The sequence below is a fragment of the Typha latifolia genome, chromosome 3, assembly GCF_019914945.1.
Source record: "Typha latifolia isolate L0001 chromosome 3, TyphaL0001v2, whole genome shotgun sequence".
NCBI lineage: Eukaryota > Viridiplantae > Streptophyta > Magnoliopsida > Poales > Typhaceae > Typha > Typha latifolia.
Window position 1 is genome coordinate 15675287 of NC_133088.1, and position 20952 is coordinate 15696238.

At 37.8% G+C, this 20952-nt stretch overlaps 3 protein-coding genes across 4 annotated transcripts; all 3 read left to right on the top strand.

Annotated features, from left to right (window-relative positions):
• Positions 1 to 4175: 4175 nt before the first annotated feature.
• LOC140784449 (growth-regulating factor 12-like) lies at positions 4176 to 5562 on the top strand. The gene is made up of 3 exons (XM_073131866.1): positions 4176 to 4482; positions 4559 to 4798; positions 4891 to 5562. The coding sequence occupies exons 1-3, from the start codon at positions 4383 to 4385 to the stop codon at positions 5316 to 5318; spliced, it is 768 nt and encodes a 255-aa protein (XP_072987967.1). The 5' UTR covers positions 4176 to 4382; the 3' UTR covers positions 5319 to 5562.
• Positions 5563 to 7259: 1697 nt separating this feature from the next.
• On the top strand, positions 7260 to 12731 carry LOC140785167 (uncharacterized). Its single transcript, XM_073132931.1, has 7 exons — positions 7260 to 7651; positions 8388 to 8848; positions 9808 to 9922; positions 10220 to 10876; positions 11209 to 11283; positions 11541 to 11660; positions 11748 to 12731. Exons 1-7 carry the CDS (start codon positions 7334 to 7336, stop codon positions 12012 to 12014), a joined length of 2013 nt encoding a protein of 670 aa, XP_072989032.1. The 5' UTR covers positions 7260 to 7333; the 3' UTR covers positions 12015 to 12731.
• Positions 12732 to 13603: 872 nt separating this feature from the next.
• LOC140784960 (uncharacterized) lies at positions 13604 to 20356 on the top strand. 2 transcript variants are annotated; one of them, XM_073132604.1, is made up of 13 exons: positions 13604 to 13964; positions 14063 to 14247; positions 14328 to 14431; positions 15382 to 15465; positions 16476 to 16579; positions 16653 to 16739; positions 17124 to 17326; positions 17571 to 17772; positions 17879 to 17929; positions 18023 to 18121; positions 18340 to 18399; positions 18552 to 18676; positions 19002 to 20356. In XM_073132604.1, exons 1-13 carry the CDS (start codon positions 13629 to 13631, stop codon positions 20107 to 20109), a joined length of 2748 nt encoding a protein of 915 aa, XP_072988705.1. In that variant the 5' UTR covers positions 13604 to 13628; the 3' UTR covers positions 20110 to 20356. The 2 variants fall into 2 exon arrangements, with proteins under 2 accessions (XP_072988705.1, XP_072988706.1); XM_073132605.1 differs by having other exon boundaries at positions 18555 to 18676.
• The last annotated feature ends 596 nt before the right edge of the window (positions 20357 to 20952 follow it).

Genomic DNA, 20952 nt, shown 5'->3' on the forward strand with positions numbered 1-20952 from the left:
TGAATTAAATAATTAAATAAATCCCGGTAATAATTAACACCATCACCCGTTTAACAATTAATTTAGACAACCAATCTATCAACAACTCAAATCTGATTAAATTAAATTTAAATCTTATTACAAAAAAGAATAATGGGTTAATTCGAGGGGAGGCTTATCTTGCACAAGTCAGGACGTCGGATCCAGCCAATGTTTTGTTCAATTTGGATCAAATGCGCACTCCATGTGATAGAATAAGTCATGCACAATCTTGAGCTACAGCTATCAGCGTTGGATTCCATTTCTACTCCCGCCACCCGCCAACCTCCGACACCCCTGTCGCAGGTTCGAACTGGCAGGCTAATGAACGCAAAACCCAGAATCCCGCACTAATTCCAACTTCTCCGATCCGAATCTCGAAGGCCCCCCCATCCAACTTTTCTTCAGGAAGGAGGAACTCTCTCTCTATCTCTCTCACACACGCATAAAGATCCCTAACCAAAAGACTTGCATCTGAAGAAGGAAAGAGGAGGAAGTGCCATAATCATAACTTATTATAAAGTTAAACCACTACTTTTTCCTTTTCACTTTTCATCGATCGAACACATGTAACTTATACATATAGGATAATGCATTTGGAAGGTGGACTGAGCTGAGAATGGAATCTCGCCCAACAGTCTTTCCTTTTAATTATTGTCATGAATACATGCATGTGTAGAATTAAGTCTCCTCGAAGTGTTCCGGTAATTCAACTTAAGAGACGAGAACACGTGGATGAAGTAATTCTTATAGTGCTGAGATGGAGACGGCAGTCAAAGCTATAAATAAATGCAACGCATCATTCTATATGGAAAATAGTACATAAAACCAGTCATCTATTCAATAAAATAATTAGCCAGAGTAGCATCTTCTCCGCTATATCAGGGAAGAGCAGCGTCCTCGACTAGGAGAACGAACTCCCACAAATAATACCTAAAGATGTGGTAATGCGAGCCAAGTTTCGGGCCAACTCTGAACTCTCCACAACTTGGATAAAAGAACTAAGACCGGGGCCCAATTAAATGTGGGCTTTGGCCGATATTTCTCAATGCCGCGGCACGGCATGCTAAAGATCGATCGTTTTGCCTCCTCTGCTTTGACCGACCTTCTCTAATCTCTAGAGGTTCTCGTTAGGAATCTCGCCACGGCTTCGTCTCGCGATAGCTTTCCCATGGAAGAGCTCTCAAAAGAAGGGGTATGGGATTCCATCGGCGTACGCTATGGGATTCCATTTTCGTCGACTCTACGCGCCCTTTCGTGTCGATCTTTGTGACGGTAATTTTATCTTTCTTGTAAGGGAGGTTTCAAGATAACTAGTGAGTTTCATCAGCTATTCATTGCCTTTCATTGCATATAATTGAATCGAATATATAAGCTTTATATTACCTTGTTATTTATAAGTTCTCTCACAAAGGGAATCTGCTTCACAATTAATGCTTGTCAGAATGGAATACTTTAGTATTGGCAAGAGTCGAGAGTTTTTCTCTCGCCGTGTATATTTTCTTCTGCTCACAGGAATACAGGATATATCAACTATGCTTGAAGTATACAACATGTAAGCGAACAACTATGACATTCTTTGGAACAGTGATGGTATCCTTGAACTCCCAGGATCATAAGTTATGGTTCCATGGGAAATTCAAGCGACAAACAAAGAAGATCAACTATTCTAAGGATTTTCTAGCTTCTTGGACCCCCTTAGCAGGGTAAGCTACCCTATATAATCCTCATCCTCCTTTGGTGTACCTGGTTATCACTCTTGAATTTTCTTTTAGAAAAAAATAGAATTAGCTGTTTCATATCTGACTTGCAAATATATGCCAAAGATCAATGCTATCTATAGAATTTAAAAAAAAAATGACAAGACGATCAAGTACAGCTTTAGTTTTGGACGCCGTTTTAGATTCTCATAATCCTGCAGGGCATCCATCTCCTTTAATAATAGTTCTACGAAGAAACAATATTAGTATGATATAAAATATAATTTAAAAAAAATACTATTTATATTTTAAAGTATAATAATTATAATGTTTAACTGTTAAATTATGTTTTAGAATAAATTGAGGTTTAGAAAACTCAGATACATGATACCTCGAGGTGCCTTCCAGGTGACACCCAAAATATACGTCATAAGCTCGTATCTTTTTATCCACGTTTATGGAACTAAGCCGTTGCATCGCGGTAAGTGAGGATGGAGACGACTATAGAATGCACGGCAGTTGTAAATTGCCAGTTGCCATATAGAAAACTATCACCAAGTCTTGTTTAAAAATTTGAACTGAGGTAAGCAACAAAGCCTGACATCTGGCACGGTGTCAGACGTGGTCCTCGTTTAGCACGTGATTCCAGAATAAAAACTATACGGAATAGTTATCGTTATCCTCTACTTCGGATAACAAAACTGTTGTATTTTTACTTCCACGCCGACTCAGAACCCGAGAAGCCGTCCGCCAAGGGACAAGATTCAACATCGAGAAATGATTTAACGGTGGACCTTGGATGCCGCATATAAAATGCCTATGGGGAACAACTTTACCGTACTTATGGGCAGCTGGCGTCTGTCATGGAAGAGTGGGCAAAGGCGGAGCCACGCGGTCCTCTCGACCCGAAGCGTGAAGTCTTTTCACGTGACCAGGAGAACCACCGCCCGATCTCCACCGTCCAATACAACTCAGGGAATCTCTCTCCGTTGCTCCCCCCCCTCCTGTAGGGATCCCCGGAGAGACTCCCTCGCCTCGTTTTCTGCACGCATATTGAAGGACACATGGCAGATGCCTGGGCACGGTTGGATCCTTGCTTAGCAAGGAAGGGGTTGGTGGAGAAATGGCGGGCCGCGAAGAGGCGGTGGGGTCCACAGACCGGGAAATCACGCAATCCGATGTGGGATGGGGCGGAGCTGACGTGGTTCGCGGTGGGTTGCGGAGGAGGGCGGGAGGAGGGTGGTCTGCCAGCAGATAGAAAAAGAAGAAAAAGGCTGACGGATGTCAGAGAAGTGACCCTACGACCCTACGTGTACCGTACACAGACACATGCGCCCTCCTCTCTCGTCTGAAGCTCCTTCGCTCTCTCTCTGGTCTCTACGCATTTGAATTCTAACGGACGTTACAACGATCGTTATTAATCTGGCACGGCTTATAAAGCACGGGTTGGTATTTGGACCGTGTTAAAGGCGGTTTAAGCGCACCATTAGCCTCTCAAATTTATGTCTTCTTATGTTTTCTTAATGCAATTAAAATTATTAAATACGTGTGATTGGTATATTAACACACAGCTAATGACACGCCTAAATAAATACTGTATACTTCAGCAATCTACTCTACCCTCTGTAGAAACACAACTTATCCCGGTTTTGAGTTTGTGGCTTTGAGGACATGCCTCGTCTATTTAGGCTTTTGTTCTTTTTGACCGGTCGGGTGTTACTGTAGTTCGACTGTTATTAGCAGCTTGCTGCTCTTTTTTATTTAAAAAAAAAACATAACTAATCCTGAGTTCTTAGAGATGGTTTATCAAACATAAGAAAGCAGTAGGCGAAATATAAAAAAGTTTAGTTACGTCTCGACCATCTCAATTATTACTATGTCATCTTCATCCTTTTAAGAAAAAAAAATAACAAACTTTATAAACTATTTAAATGTATTACTAGGTTTTCTCCATCAATCTCATTAGAAATTTTGATATAAATAATTTTTAAAGTTTCCTTCTACTAGGAGAGGAAAAAAGAATTTCTAACATAATTCCTCTACTAAGTTAGTTAATTACGTTAAATTTTTTATTATATAATTTATAATAGAACGGTCTTAATAATATGACTAGATAATTTAGAAAGTGTATATATTTTTATTTTTTAGACAGTAAAAGTGATGGGAAGTGAGTTGAGAGTGAAAAAAATTTAAGTTTAAAAAAAAAAAAAAACTAGGTAGCCAATACAGCAACGAAATTGAAATTTACGTTAATAGAGTCGTGGTGGGGATTCAAGAGTATCTGCTTATTAAAGATTCACTTGCTCACTCTTTATTAACGCATAGGACGGCAGCGCGCTGTATACCTATCCATCAATGTGTTCGAGAAAAAACTTATTGCTTCTCTCTTTGTCATGCTACTTTTCTTGGAAGTCTTATGCATTGATTTCCTTGGAAGCCGCCATGATGACTGCCATTACGGTTAATCCCGTCAGAATCCGTTAGGTTGTAACGTCAGGCCTTATATAAACCCTTTTAGACTGCCATCTCTGACCGCTCCACAACCCCCCCCCCCCTCCTCTTCTTCTCATCAATATCTTCTCACACAAACGGCTCTTGTCGGGCAAACGTTAAGCCAAAACCATGACCACCATTTCAAGCAACTAAGAAGAAACCCACAACGCCATGGCTCTAGTCGAATCCAAGACAGCTGAAGAAGAGCAGTACCAAAACTCACTTCCACCCCCCTCTAAAGTCCCTCGCCTCTCTTCCGATTCGAATTCAGGTAATCTTTTTGTTTTATTTTATTTTTACTATACCACTCTTCTTCTCTTGAATTTTTTTCCCTTTGGGTTGTGTAGGGGTTGTAACTATGGCTGCTTCGTCCCCTTTGCTTCTTGGCCTCGGACTTGGGCTTGGGGCTTCCCCTGCTTCGTGCTCTCAGAAGCGAGCCTTCACATTTATGCAACTGCAAGAGTTAGAACACCAAGCTCTCATCTACAAGTACATGGCCGCAGGCGTCCCTGTCCCTGTCCACCTCGTTCTCCCCATTTGGAAAAGCGTCGCCGCCTCCTCCTTCGGACCCCACCACTACCCCTCTCGTAAGCCCTCCCCTTCTTCTCCTTCCACTATTTCCTTTCCATAAGCAATCCATTGTAAAAATCACAAGGGTTGGTGGTTGATTTGAATGCAGTGATGGGATTCGCGAGCCTCTGCTTGGACTACAGGAATAGCATGGAGCCAGAGCCAGGTCGGTGCCGGCGAACGGACGGGAAGAAGTGGCGGTGCTCGAGGGACGTGGTGCCGGACCAGAAGTACTGCGAGCGGCACATGCATCGCGGCCGGAACCGTTCAAGAAAGCCTGTGGAAGTAGCAGGTGGAGGTGGAGTTGCCGCCATCGTCCAAGACCATATGAAGGATCACGTCAATGCCACAAATAGCAGCATTAGCAGTGGCACGCAGCTCTCTATCTCGGTTGCAACCAATGGGCTAAAGTTGGCGCCTTCCGCTACTAATGGCAGTGTTAGTAATAGTAGCAGTAGCAGTAACAATGTTTCGCCGCCAAGGCTTGGATTCTCACCCACCAGCGTCTTGAATGTTTGCAAAACTGGGCCTATTTAGTTTATCATCTTGCGTTCGTTGTGATCCTTTTCGGGTTTGGAGTTGTAGTACTTTGTAGGTTAGATGTTTGCGTTTAATTTTGGAGGAAGGAAGAATGCACGAGTGTTTGTTGATGTGCTATTCGATTTCGGGGAGAGAAACCCAAAGAGACTTCCTCTGTTATTAACTCTCCATATGTTTTATCTAGTCGGAGAACTTATTTCATTCATATGGCTTAATTATTTTATTTTATTTTATTTGTCTACCTCCGTCTCTTTCTTTCTCTTATCTTTTTTGGTAGATGGTGTAGTTGTTGATGTTCTTCCAGTTTTGTTCCGTAGCAGAGCGCTTTGTTGGGTCATGAGATCAATGGTTGGACCTTGTCAGGGGGCGGTGTGGGTTCGTACAGCTTGTTGTTTGTATGACAGTAGTATGCATACAGTGTCTTTGAGATAGGACTCGCCAATTCATTGGATGGTCGTAATTTCGTATTCAGAATGGGGTTTAAGCCTTTGCAGCCGTGTTGCTATTTACTCACTCTTCCTGCAAAACTGTCTCAGAGCTAGACGACACATATGCTTGATCAGCAGTAATCCTAAGATATCAAACACACTTCCTGAGTCAACATCCGAAGTCATGGTTTCGAATTTTGATTTCGTTTTAGATCCGTTCCGGCTATTATAGTGTGCCCAACTAAAAGTCGAGAATCATTTATATGCCTTAATATTTTGACTCAACACTAAAACTTCAGTTACCGCGTCTTACCTCCCTCCAGTTTCACCTGTTTGAAGTATTTTTACTTACAATATTGCGGTATAGTGCATGAAGCGTATCCATCTGGCAGTAGGTGATGATTGAATTTTAATTGTTTGAAGTATTTATAGAAAAACTAGATTCCTACAAAAGTATATAGATGTTATATTAATTTTACTATAAATAGACTAATACACCTTTTTATTTTATTATAATTGATTATATTTTTATTAGTTAATAGCTATATGTGGATAATAAAAAATTTCGGGAAATGTATGTGAAAATAGTGATAATTCAAGGTTAGGGGAGTGTAATCAAGTCGAGCTTGATCGAGCCGGTCTCTCATCAAGCTTGAATTAGAATTAATTTTCAGCCTATATTTGTAATCAAGCTTAAATTAAAGTTATTTTAATTTGAAGCAATTTTAAACTAATATAGAGTTCGAGCCTAAACGAGTTGATCAATAAATAATTTCAAGTCTTAATCAATATAAGCTAAATTTTGAGTTTGAACAAGCTTGAATTAAATTAAACTTAATTTAGATTTGATTCAAGTTTAATTTAAAATATAAACTCGTAGGATTAAAATTTTATAACTAAACTCTATAAGATCAGAGTATAAAACAATCCACTTAAGTAAATCTTAAAAATATAACAAAATATATAATAATTATTTTGAATCTCATCGAGTTTATTTGATTGAGCTGGCTAATAATCAAGCTTAACTTAAAATTATTTTAGAGCCGAGTTTGATTGAGCTTTATTAAGCTGAGCTTGAGCCAACTTGATTATTTTGACGCCCTATAAAGGGTCTAAGTAAAATAAATTTTAATTGTTATTATCATGTTTTACTATTACCAGTATTATTATAGCTAATAATGTGTTATTGCCAGTTGATTTTCTTTTATGCTATATTATTAATAATTAATTATCAATCACAAGTTCATACACAAAATAGGTAGCATATATGATATGTTAATTAGACAATTGAATTAATTTCATGAACCACAGCCAGCAAAAAAGAAAAAACGTATATAACAATCTGACTTGTAAGAAAAGTATAAAATGAATCCGACTGAGAGAAAAGAAAATATACTTCCTTTTGTTTGCCCAAATCACCCACCCAATTAAGCTTATACACGTCGAGTGTATAAATGCATTTCTGAACATTTGGAGGATTAATAGGAAAAACATAGGGTCCATAAAACAAACCGGCTCGCATGATCTTTAGCAAGTTAAAAGGAGTCCGGTCGACGGGTCCCTTCCCCTCGCCCTTTGGATACGATGGCGGCGAGCCAGACGAGTCGGTCGGAGAAGAAACCCCGCTCTCTCTTCGATCTGCCATCCGATTTCTTCAACGGTTGCCGCCTACTCCGTGCTCATCCCTTGGAAATCCTTCCTCCAATCCCTTCTCCTCCTCCCTCCTCGACCGTTGACGGAGAAGGCGTAGGAGAAGAGGAAGCAGGACTCGATTCGAAGCGGGAATCGGAGAAGGCTAAAGAGACCTCGTCGTCGCGGTGCACGTGTAACACTTGCAAGGCCGAGTTCGACTCCCTCCATGACCAGCGCTCCCACTTCAAATCCGATCTCCACCGACTCAATGTAATGTTAACACTCTCGTCCTCTCTTTATCTCTACTTCTTTATTCATAAATTAGATTTATAGATCACTCGAGAATTATAGAGCTTTATGACTGGATTTACTTGTTCATTGAGATGCAATTAGCTAATTCTGCAATCAGTAAGTATATATTGTGTTATTAATCAGTACGTTATGAAAATTTTCTCAATTGATTGCAGTTATGAGTTATGACTGTTGAAGAGTTTAACTTTTATTTATACTTGTAACTTTTACGTATCAGCCAAGGAAATTTCCTTCTTCCTAAAATTAGGATAAATTATCATAATAAGCTTCTTCATTTATTACTTCCTATAGATTGTAAAGATTGATCAAAGGTGGATTGGATGGTTTGTCCTTGTAGTATCTCTTATCTTATCATATGAAGCTAACATAATGTTTATTTGGGGTCTAAGATGTAAAATTAGCTCTGCCCTGATAATTCTTATATCTGTTGAATAGAATAATCCCATTTCTTTTCCAACTAGGTGTTTTTAAGTTTATCATGCGTCATCAGACAAGAACTTTCCCCTGAAGTTTTGAAAGGACGGTGCTTCTGTTGAGTTTAATAACTGATATACTTTGGGAGACTACACTTTATTTTGAAGATATTATTTGTACGCTATGTTTGCATTCAATATACGCCCTCACATTTCCTGTCATATTTTTGCCACCATTATGTTTTAATCCATTCACTTCTTTGTTCTTATATGTTTCTTAGGTTAAGCTGAGTATTGCTGGCAAAAACACTATCAAGGAAGAGGACTTTGATGAGTTGGATACTGATTCTTTATTTGAGGACATGGAAATATCTAGTATATCAGGTTCAGAAGATGAGTTGGAAAATGGACCTATATCTAATCAAGGATTATCAGGGAAAGGCAGGGAAGAGTTCAGACAAAAGTTGTATTTCCGTTTCAATTCAGGAGATACTGTTTCTGTTTATAGGTGCTTGCTGTTGGATGAATCTGAAGAACCATTTGGCAACAATAAGTTTAATGTGGGGATTTCTGGATGTACCTCATATGTTGAGGATACCGAGTTGATTAACAGATTGAAGCACTTAATATCTGAGCCTCGAGATAAGAAGCATTTACGGATAGTTTTACTTGCTTGTGGTGGACATTTTGCTGGATGCGTTTTCGATGGGAATTCTATTATAGCACATAAAACATTTCATAGGTAGGTGGAATACTTTGTTAATCCTTCATGCTTATGATCTTTTTGTACTAATTCATTATATTTGTAGATTGTACAATATTTCATGCTGTTGCATACTTGCATAGTGGGCTTATTGCAAAATTGCATTGTGTCTTTAGATGAGCTGATTATTCTTGGAATTCAGAATACTGCCTATGAAACACTTAAACATAAAATATTGTATGTAAATAGATGATTTTTATTCTTCTTGTTCATCAAATCACTGTTATTATCCAATTAGCTTATTACTTATACCAAATGTGGACTTGATACCTTTTGAGTTGCTACTAATTTGAGAAATACTTAGTAGATTTGTAAATAAATTTTTCTTATGTTTTCTTTTTTGTTTTTGGTTCCTTTATGACTATTTTCTCTTAGCTGTGTGTTTTACATATTTTGTGATATAGACAATTTGGAGCGCATATGTAGCTGGTATGTCTTTTGCTAGCTACCAAATATGCATTATTGGACCTTGGTCACCAGCATTCTGCAGCAATCAGTTCTTACTTTACTTTAGCTAAAATACTTTGTTTTCTGATACTCATTTTGGTTGATTGTGACCTTCAATTTGAGAGGCATATAAGGGTGATGCTATTCTATCTGGACCATAATGAAAAACTTGTATGTGCTTTTCCTAGTTCTGGTCAAGTTATTCACAATTTAAAATAAGATTTTATGGTGATGATCTTTAATCTATTCTAAGTTTGAGTTTGAGGTCTCATGTTTTTGTCATAGATAGAGCAAGGAAAATGTGCAGTTATTGTTGTAAATTATTAAATCAATTGTTATTCTAGCTTAATATTCTCTCCCTCTTTACATGCAAATGCAGACCTAATTGCACAGGGAAACTATTGCCAGTCTGTGCATTTGTTATTTCTTTTATTTGGAATACTGCATTTAATTGCGTCCTATTAACCGTTAAATTTGTATTCAACTTGTAGATATGTTGTAAGGGCAAAAGCTGGCAGGAAACAATCTGCCAAAGATGCGACTGGGAAGGCTGCAAATTCAGCTGGCTCGTCTCTTCGACGGCATAATGAAGCAGCATTAAAGAAGGTGCCAATTGATCAGCTTGTAACACTGCCTTGTGCTGTTTTACTTGTTTTACTTCCTTGCATGCATTACTGCATGCATTACTCAGGGCAGTTCTATGCAGACAATGGGACTCACTATTTTCTGCTGCTAATTGGTTAAATACCTTCCAATTGGCTCAGTAACTTAATACATCATTAAATATGAATCTGATGTTGGACAAAGAGTACAACTATTAGCATTTGAAGCTTCAAATTTGTTTTGATATTTCTGGCTATTCTTCTTAAATATATGAGTTGATTTTAAAACTTGTTGTTGCAGGAAATTCAAGAACTAATTGTTTCTTGGAAGCCATACTTTGATTCCTGCTCATCTGTTTTCTTGCATGCTCCATCAAAAAACCGTCAATTACTTTTTGATGGGGAAAAACCTAATATAAGTTTCCACGGCTGCAATATTCGACATGTCCCATTGACAGTCCATCGACCAACCTTGAAGGAAGTCAAACGAGTATATAACCAATTGACTTACATAACCTACGAGATAGCGACTGCTGTTGTAAAGGAAGTTTTGCCTTCTGTGGATGACGAGAGAAGCATTCAACACTCTGATGACGTAAAGCTGGATAACTACTCTGAACTCGTGGAGCCTAGTTCCAAGTCATGTTCCAGTGTAGAATGTCTGCCAAGTAACAATGAATTCAGAAGCTTATCATTTACTGAAAGTGAAACAACACCTTTACACGAGGCAGCAAAATGTGGTGATGCTCAACGAACTCTGGAGCTGCTCGAGCAGGGTCTGAATCCTTGTATTAAGGATTCAAGAGGTCGGACTGCATACATGATGGCAACAGAGAAGGAAGTCAGAAACACGTTTAGAAGATATATGGCTTTAAACCTTGATAAGTGGGACTGGCATGCTGCTAATGTGCCCAGTCCGTTGACAAAGGAAATGGAAGAATCTCAGGCCGCAAAACAGGTCTATTCATGCTTTTGCCAATAATAGCTCAAACACATTCCTTTAGATTATGCTGTCACTAGTGATAACTGTTGTTTTTAATAGGATCCTTTATGATCTACATAGTTAGGCTCATGTGTGTCTAATTTCTCTTATCTACAATTTCTTGGAGGTTCAGAAGCATAACAAAAATAGCTATGCTTTATGCATCTAATCAGTAAAATATAACAGTGTTGTAGTTTCTGTAGTATTTAAACACGGAGGTTATGTAATATCTGCATTCCTCAAATACTCTTGTAAAGATCTACTCCCTTAATTATTACAAGTAGAAATAATGCTGGTTATATATGCAGGCAGAGAAGGATGCCAAGAGGAAGGCTAAAGCAAAAGAATTGAAGAAACTGAAGAAAGCAAAAGAAAAGGCAAAGGTCGTAGTTCCTTATATACTCTCAGTCAAGATAATGTACATGTACTTTTAATATCACATTTTCGATGTTGAACGTATTATTATTCTTTACTATCTTAGTTAATTTTCATAATGCGTGATGGTAAATGGAAGTTCAGATATATTGCATATTGATGCAGGACTAGCACTCTACTTCTTGTAGGCATTAGGGCGAAACAAACTTGAAATGTAGCATATTCTTTCATCTGATTTTTCCCCCCCCTGTTTTTGAAACTGCAGGCACAGGCATCCCCATCACAAAATGCCCAACCAGCCGTTTCACACAGCCAAGCAGTCGTGCCAGTTTCAGCTGTAAAGCAACAGCCACAATCTTCCCATTCTGTTACCATTTCAAAGGAGGTGAGACATAAACTAAGGATCCTGCTCATCTTCTAAACTTGCAGAATTGATGTCCTTTTCTCTAAGCTTTGTGCATCTACTGCTCAGGAGGAACAGAAACGGGCACTAGCAGAAGCGAGAGAAAAAAGAGCAGCTGCAGCAGAAAGAAGAATAGCTGCTCTTACAGTTCAGGCAGTGAGCACCACAGCAACTCCGGCAAGTAGCTTGGCGGAGCCCAAGGGTGGACCAAGTGATATTACCTGTTCATGCTGTAATGCTTCCTTGGCTGGGAAAGTCCCCTTCCACAGGTATCACTACAAGTATTGCAGTACCTCATGCATGCATGTTCACAGGGAGATACTGGAAGATGGGTGAACATGATACCTCTTATTTTAGATTCTTTGATACAAAAGTAGACTGACGCAAGTTTTTCCCAATTTAAGAGCACCTAGTTAAGCGTCCGTGAAACAGTAATATTCATAGATAGTTAAGGCTGCAGTTGCAACTGAAATTGCAATGCCGAAGATGCCATTATTGATGACCTACTGCATTGAGACTTGGAGGTCTCCATCCTGCTGGGCTGCATTAGCCAAGCAGCGGAACAGTTTCCCACTGTGATATGCACAATAACAAACAAGGTCATGGCAACGTATACACAGATCTTCTTCGCATTTAAAAGGATGTGTATGTGATTTAAACTACAGAGGTAACTGAAGAAAAGATCAAGTGACAAGCCAGTATTAGATGTGCATGCGAGAAGCTTGTTGATGGAGAAGCAATTGTGTTAGATAGATAGAGAGAGAGATAACAAACCTGTAGATTGCGAGGAAAGTTTCATGCAGTGTTCCAACCACTGAACCAGCTATGTGGACCATATTTAACATCTGAAGTCACAGAAGCACAGTTGAAAATGACGTATGGAAATGGAGAAATCCTGATTAACGCAATGGCTCTTAATTGGTGAATCCAATCTCCATCACCAGCCACCCTAACAACAGCTGCTTTCTTCGGCCAATTTTTCAGCCAACCCTGTGTAGCAAGTAGAAAAGAAACTTATTGAAGAACTAATTTAAATTATCAGGTTGAAACTTATTTAGAGCTTCCAGCCAACCCTGTGAGTAATATATGTATTGATATTTTTTTACTGTTAACTTGATGAAAGTTTAATTAAAATTTATCTTTATAATTATTTTTAATTACTTATACATATAATTAGTTTAAGATTAATTTAAACTAAAATTTCATAACAAATAGAGAATTAAATTTAAAATTGAAGTCTATCTCATATAAAAAATAAAAAATCAAATTTAATTTACCGGTATTAGTGATATCTCATATAATTAACGTATAATTATATCTATTACATTTAAAGCATAATAGAAAGAAATCTCAACGGAAGAAAAAAATATAATCTAATTTTATTAAAGAATTAATATATAATTTTTTTTTAACGTAATGTGGTGTTGAAATTGATACTCGACATAAAAAATATCTATTATAATTGTTTAGTTACGATTATAAATTTTAAAAATTATTAAAGTTTTACAATTTATTTGCATTATCATGAGTCGGGTCTAATTCGAATTTGACCGGCCCGATGGCCATCCCTATGGTCCCATCTTCTTAACGAGATGCCCGACTGTGGTCAAAACTCAAGATTTCCTATTCCAAAATATTCATAATTTTCTAGAAAATATTAAAAATATAAATATATTGTATGATATGGATTCTCAAACTTTAAGATAGGGATAATTTCGTCTAGATTTTCCACTAACGTTTCTTTTAATATAGATCATCTTATTTAGCTTTTAAGTATATTAATTTTCTTTAACTACATAATTGTTAGAAATATCTTTTCATATAGTTTTTTTTATAAAAAGAATGTTACACGATCAATTCTAAACACTATTAGATATTTAGATGTTAAAGAGAAAATTAAAATATTGCAAAAAATACATACGATTAGGCAAACGAGTTAGATGCAAACATATGGGGTCGATTCCCAATTCAACGGAAACCACAACGAATCCAATTACTAAAACCAACTCCTCCTGTTCCTTTCCTTTCCTTTCCTCAGATTCCACGGCCATCGCTCTGGGATACCGAGAGGAGAAGACGGCAATGGCGGTGGAACCCACCGGTGACCCCGCCGCGAGGGACGACGTGTCGCCACGTACACCGTTAGTTCCTAAACCTCTGCCGACATCCGAGGACGAGATCCGAGCCGTCGCCCGCAAGTTCTCCGACCAACCCGTCCAAAACCCCGACCCCGGCGTCTGGGCCGTCCTCACCGCCATCTCCAAGAACTCGCGCCTACGACCTCAGGTTTAAAGTTTAAACCCTTTCACCTCAAATCCTTAAACCCTAACTCTGATTCATTATACACTCCGTCCAATGCTATCGCTTTTCTTGTTTCATTATAGGGCATGAATATTCTCTTGAGTTCGGACGAGCACTGCCTTGGCCGATGCGTAGAGGACACGCGTTTTCAGATCGCGGCGATCGCGGTGAGCGCAAACCATTGCAGAATCTTTAGGGATTCTGTTGCGGTTGGTGATGGTGAATTGGACCCAACTTTGCCTGTGCCAGTTTTTATAAAGGATACAAGGTTTTTGTGTATACCGACTCTCCTAAATTGCTTTTAGAATATAAAACTTACGTTTCTTAGTGTAAATTTTTGGTGCGCAGCACGAATGGGACATTTCTTAATTGGACGAAGCTAAGAAAGCGTTCTCCTCAAGCTAGGCTGCAGCACGGTGATATTATAGCTTTTGTTGCTCCTCCTCAAGATGGTAATGCACCACTGCTACTGTAACTCTTGATAAATTTGAATTTGTGTTAGTTTCTTAATAAGATTTGCGATGAATGTTTTGTGTTTGATATGCATGTAGCAGTTATAATCACAATAAGGAAGTCATAACGGAATAAGGTGAAACTTATTGAAAAGAAGAAAATTTTGTGCTGATTATACAATAAATGGAGACATAACTAGGTCAAATCAAGAAACATTTTCTTAATACGAGCTACACAAATGACACTGCTGAAGCACTTGGAAGAGAGATTTAAAGCATTTTAGGATGTAGTTATATTATGGGTGATTTATAAATGCTATTTCAGCATGTAAACATATGTAAGATATTTACAAAGAGTTCCTTTTCTTTTATGATCAAATTTGACTGCTGTTAGCCATCTGGATATAATGCTTATACTTCCTGTATTTACATCTTTTGCACAAGGGCTGTCTTGTAAAGTTTTTATTTGATATAACATATATCACTTCTTGGCAAACCTATGCGATATAATTGTAGTGTGCCATATATTTGTGTGTCTTTCTAATTATCTCTGTGTTCCATTTCCTTAGAGGGTGTGGCTACTGTATTTTAGATACGTCAATATGCTCATCTCTATAACACATAGAAAACCTCCATGTAAACAGTGTCTATTTATTTGTACTTTGAAGCAACTTTATTTCCCTAATTCATGTGATGTTGGAATTTTCTTCATTTCTTTGTGTCTATTAGTTTGTTTAAGAGCTTCATTAATATTCATATGTATATTTCTCGCTGCTTTGTATATTTGGTACCCTGGTATGCTTTCTGATGTTGTTTTTTTTTGTTATAATTGTCATGTTTCTAATGCATTATGATGCTCATTAATAACCTTTGAATTGGTTAATGGCTTATGATTTTCATGGCCTTCTTTCATTTCACTTAATTTCTTCTTTATTTTATGTGCTTTTCAGATAACTCCTATGCCTTTGTATATCGTGAAGTTTGTAGGCTCTCTTCCATAGAAAATGGAGGAGCAGTTTTGAAAAGAAAGTCAGGTAACTAATAACAAGTATGTCAGAATCCATTCATTCATGAACTTGTGTTTTTGAACATATGCTTGTCTGTGCGCTTCTCTTTCTACATGAAAAGCTGACCAGTCAAAGTTCTAGTAGTTTTTCTCACAACGGACAGTTTCTATTGATTTGAGGCTGAAATTAGACATTGATAGGCATCTTTTTTTCCCTCATACTGTTATTTGGTTATTGACGCTCTATTTTCACAATTGTTAATTTTGGGAGTGTTAAAGAACTAGGAAATGTTTACATAATCTCAATTAGATTAAAGCTCCTTATAGTGGGAGTCTACTTTTTTATTATTATTTGGATACTTTTCACAATGAAAGTCACATTTGGTTGTTAATGCGAGTCAATTATTTCCTTATCTATTATGAATAGACTCCTAGCTTGGAAAGATGGACAAGGAAGGTTGGATCTCATTGAATTTTTTTGGGGTGTTACTGGTTTTCTTTTGTTTGAAGCTTGGATTTAACATTCAGAAATCAACAATGATCATCTTGAGTAAAGGATATCGATAGTTGGCTAGTTGCATGAGTTTCGCTTTTATCTGGGTGGATAATTTCAAAAGTCTTGACTCTTTTTTATCTTTACCTTATGTGCATATGCTATCACCTTGTAAAATTTTCATATATTAGTTAGTTTTCTGCCTTTCATATATTATCTTTTTCTTTGTTCTAGATTAGGGAACACTATTTTAGTTTAAAAAGGAAACATCAAATTATTCTTACTCTAACTTAGAAATGTTACTCAAATTATTCCACACATAAACCAAGTTATAATTTTTCTCTTGATTTAGCTAAAATTATTTTAAAATCACTTTTTTTCTTTCACTCACCTATCTTATTCCACAAACCAAAAGCTCTCGCTTAAATTTTTCACTGAATTTTCCCGCACAAATTTGCCACCTATCTTCTCTCTTCTACCATCCACCTATGGCATTGCATCACTAAATTCTGGTATATCCCATTTCTTGCATGTAAATCTTGAAGAGGAGTCTTGTGCTGATAACAAGAGACTTAAGGGTATTGGTATTGGTGCTCCAGATGGGCCTGTTTCACTTGATGATGTTCGAAGTCTTCAAAGATCTAACACGGTATCTCCCAAAAGTGTAGACAAGATGTTATAATGGTTATCCTCTTAACTGATCGATTTTATAAAATATTCAGGAACTTAGGCAGCAGTTGGAATCACATGTTTTGACCATTGAGAGACTGCGCAGTGAAGGCCGTGCATCCTCAGATCGGCACGAAAATGTATGGTCTGCTTTATCTGCAGCATTTTTGTGTGCAATGCTTAAGATTATCTGTATCTTTGCACACAGAAGAAGCAAAATTGATAAAATTGTCTCTAAATCCGCTTGCATAAGTATACTTTTGAACTTTATATGTCCGTTTTCAGCATTTCATCTACTGAAATTGTCCTTAGACACCAGATCTGAAGTTCTTGAACTAATGTACCTTGGGGTAAAGCATTTTAATTCCTAAGACTCATCATTCCTTTGACCTCTTTTTATCACCAACTTGTACTTCTGTAGCAGACCAGGATATTAACTTCTACTTATTGATATACTAATAACAATTATATACTCTGTCTCTCTCTCAAATTTTTACTTGTTCATGAATAATTTAATTTTCTAGGAACTGAGGGATCTAAAGGAAGTGATGTCAAACTCTTATATCGATCAAATTAAAGAGCTTCAACATTCATTAGATGATAAGAAAGGGGAAGTGGATGTGCTTAGTGCATTGACTGTGGAACTGCGGAGTTCCATTAAAGATCTTAATGAGAGGCTTACTGCATCCAAGCAATCGCGTCTTGATGCTGATGAGATAATTCAGAGGTAAAATTGCGATAATGGCCATATCTTTTTTCCTGTCAGATAAGAGGTGCGCAAGTGACACAAAGTAAAGTTTTCTTTTGTTGCTTGAGTTGATATGTGCATGGATCTCCCTGCCTCTGTTCTAACCATGACTTCCTAAGAATAAATAATAGATTGTACCCCAAATAGTGAAAGCTGGATTCTGAGAATATCAACATGTGCTTTGTTGTAAGTAGTAACATCTATGCAAAACTGATTTTGGCAGCCAGAAAGCAACTATATCTGAACTTGAGGTACAGCTAGATGACGAAAGGAATCTGAGAAGAGAGGAGAGGGAAAATGCTGCAGCAGATTTGAAATCTGCACTACAGAAAGTTCAAGCTGAGGCTCAAGAGGAAATAAAACGGCATGCTGATGTTTATGCTAGACAACATAGAGAGCAACAAGAAGTAATTAGTAAGCTTCAGGTTGGTACTTTTAGCACAAGTCTAAGTTTAGGTATCTGCCAGAAAAGAAGCACTATATAAGCAAGCAATTTACTAGGTGTTACATTTACTTATTTTGACTTTTCAGGAGTCAGAAAAAGACAGCCGGTTGCTTGTGGAAACATTAAGATGCAAACTGGTAGAAGCTTTACTGAGCAACAAATTATCTTTATAAATCAGCATATCTCTGTATTCCCCTGTTATGTGATATAACCCTGCCCCTGTCAAACAGGAAGATGCGAGGGAAAGCCTTGTTACATCAGAGAAGAAAGTTAGGCAGCTAGAAATTCAGGTTCAAGATGAACAGCTTGCCTCTGCTAACATCAGAAAAGTATGCTAAAACTGATCCCATTAGTGTATGAAAATTAATTATTATGCTTTTCTATATATTGGAAGAACATTTTCTCCACATAAATGGGCTAGCCATTAACTATTGCTGTCTCCTGATCTTAGACTAGCTCATACAGTATCAGTAGAAATTAAACAGCATATCTATAGAATATTTTGTTTATATGTGAGGCCTCATCCTTATTATTGATTGTCTGACAGAAATCAGAAACACTGGAATCGGAATTGAAAATACTGAAGAGTGAACTTGAAAGTGAAAAGGTAGGAATAATGTCTTTGTCATAATTGTCATTCAAGAAATGTGACTTAAAGCTCTCCTAACTATCCCTAATAGCATTATCTTATTAGAGCATTACATTTTTTTTTTAAAAATTTCTTCCATCTTTATCTGAGAATTCAGTACGTTGTCTTAGCAGGTAGCTCGGGAAGAAGCATGGGCTAAAGTCTCTGCACTTGAACTTGAAATATCTGCTGCAATTCGGGATCTCTCTATTGAGAAACAGAGGTTTCAGGGAGCAAGGGAAAGAATAATTCTTCGGTAAGGATTGTAATTAGGATTGGAATTCTTCTTTCTTAGCACTACAAGCAAGGATTTAAGTGCCACCGACATTGGTTGTACCGGTGACCTGTTGGCAACTCGGCATGATGCGCTTGGTGATACAGCCTGTGCTGCTTGCCATTGCCATAGTGTTTGCTGACAAAGGGCGTGACTGCTTTTCTTACTCTTTTTTGTTTGGTGGGGAAACGGGTGAGATGAAGCTGTGGATGTGCAGGAGAGAAGATTGTACAGTCATCATCAAACAATTCAATTTTTTATTTTGTAATATTGTTCTTTCTTTAACCCACTTTTTGCTTAATTGTAGGGAGACCCAATTGCGTGCCTTCTATTCAACGACTGAGGAAATCTCTGCAATGTTTGCAAAACAACAAGAACAGCTGAAGGCAATGCAAAAGACTTTGGAGGATGAGGACAACTATGATAATGCATTAGTTGATATTGATTTAAATGCACGATCTAGAAGCCTAAACATTGTCTATCCAAGAGGAACGGAAGAAGCTCATGCGAACAACAATGCGAGAGAAACTTCTGGTGCTTCTACCCCAAAGGGTGTGCAGGCTACCTATGTTAGCTCGAGTGACAATGATATCAGTAGTACGGAAAAGCACGATTGTGCAATTGGAAGCCAAGATGGCAACACCCAAGACCTAGAATGCACAAGTGCAGATAGATTACTGAACGCATTTGGTTCAGATATTGATGGTGTTGGGACAGCAGTAGTTCCTGGTGAGGACCCAACAGACACTGAGCGTGTCCTTGGAACAGAGAGCCAGGCGGCAGATGCTGGCTTTGATGAACGGAATACTATATTGCATAAATGCAGCAATCTGGGAGGAGACACAATGCAGCTTGACGATGAAGTCCAGGTCCAAGAAAACATGGAACCCTTACGGAAGCTTCAAGGTGTCAGCGGTGGTTGCTCTCAATCAAGACTGGAGGATACAGAGACCGGCACAGTTAGGACTGCTGATCTTTTGGCCTCAGAAGTTGCTGGCAGCTGGGCAGTGAGCACAGCTCCATCTGTCAATGGGGAGAACGAGTCTCCAAGGAGCATGGCAGATGATGGTGATGATGAGGATGCTAATGCTGCTGCAGCGCCTTGCTCGGATGGCCAAGCGGCAGGTAGTCAAAGCAATATAGTCAGCGGAATCATAAGGCTATCCGAAGAACATCGTGCACTTAATGCCATGATAGGAATAGTTGCACCTGATTTCAGGCAGCAATTCCAGGATAGCGGATGTGAGGGACAAAAGAGTGATTCTATGTCAGATGCAGAGACTGAGGAAGGTAGCAATGATGGTGATGGCCGTGAGGCCAGTGATGATGATGAGGATGCTGAAGATAGCAGTGATGGTGGTGACGATCCGATGGAGGGAGGCAATGAGGTAACAATTGAAGATTCTGTCGGATAGTATGGACTATGGAGCTACATATCTCCACTGGTTTTTGTTTAAGATCTCTTAGCTTCTTCTTTTTCCTCTCCTTTTCCCTTTGCTGATTTTCATGTATAGTAGTTTACTTTTGCCCATCCAACGGAAGAGAAATATGTATATCCTACTGTGATTTGGTATGGGTTTAGCAAATGGCCTACCGGCGCATGATGTTTGACCAGCGATCTCTTGTTCATAATTTAATATTTCTGCAAAGCCTTGCAAATCATGCGTTCTACTTGTGAAATTCGAAGGGCCTCTATCATTTGTAGAATAATTTTTGTTATTCTAGTATTAATTCTTTCATACTAGTATAAGTAATAATTACTTATCTCAATTTAAGTTTATTAATATTTACTCCTATCTTTACTTCTTCATATAATATATTTATATTTATTAAAAAGTATTATTTAAAATAATTTCTCGTACCTCTTTCTCTTCGGTTCACTTATTCTCCGTTCATTATAAAAAATATTTAGCAATCTATCAAATTATTATTTTAATTTTATATTACATCACCTGTAATTATTGTATAATATACTAGTTTATAAAGAAACATCGTAATAATTTTATATCGGTATATTTTTTTCATATAAATAAATAAGCGTAGCTATATCTCTATAAAACTTCTCTCACAAATACATATAGAACTTATTTCATAAAAGTGAATTCCCCTACTATATGAATCTGTATCATGGAATTTCCATTTGCTTAAATGCTCGGATTCTTATTATGAAATGAGAACGACTATTCTAAAGAGTAGAGGTACCTAGGGTGGCTCGGGAAGGAGGTTAGTTAAAGAATAAGAAATAGGCAGCAATTTAC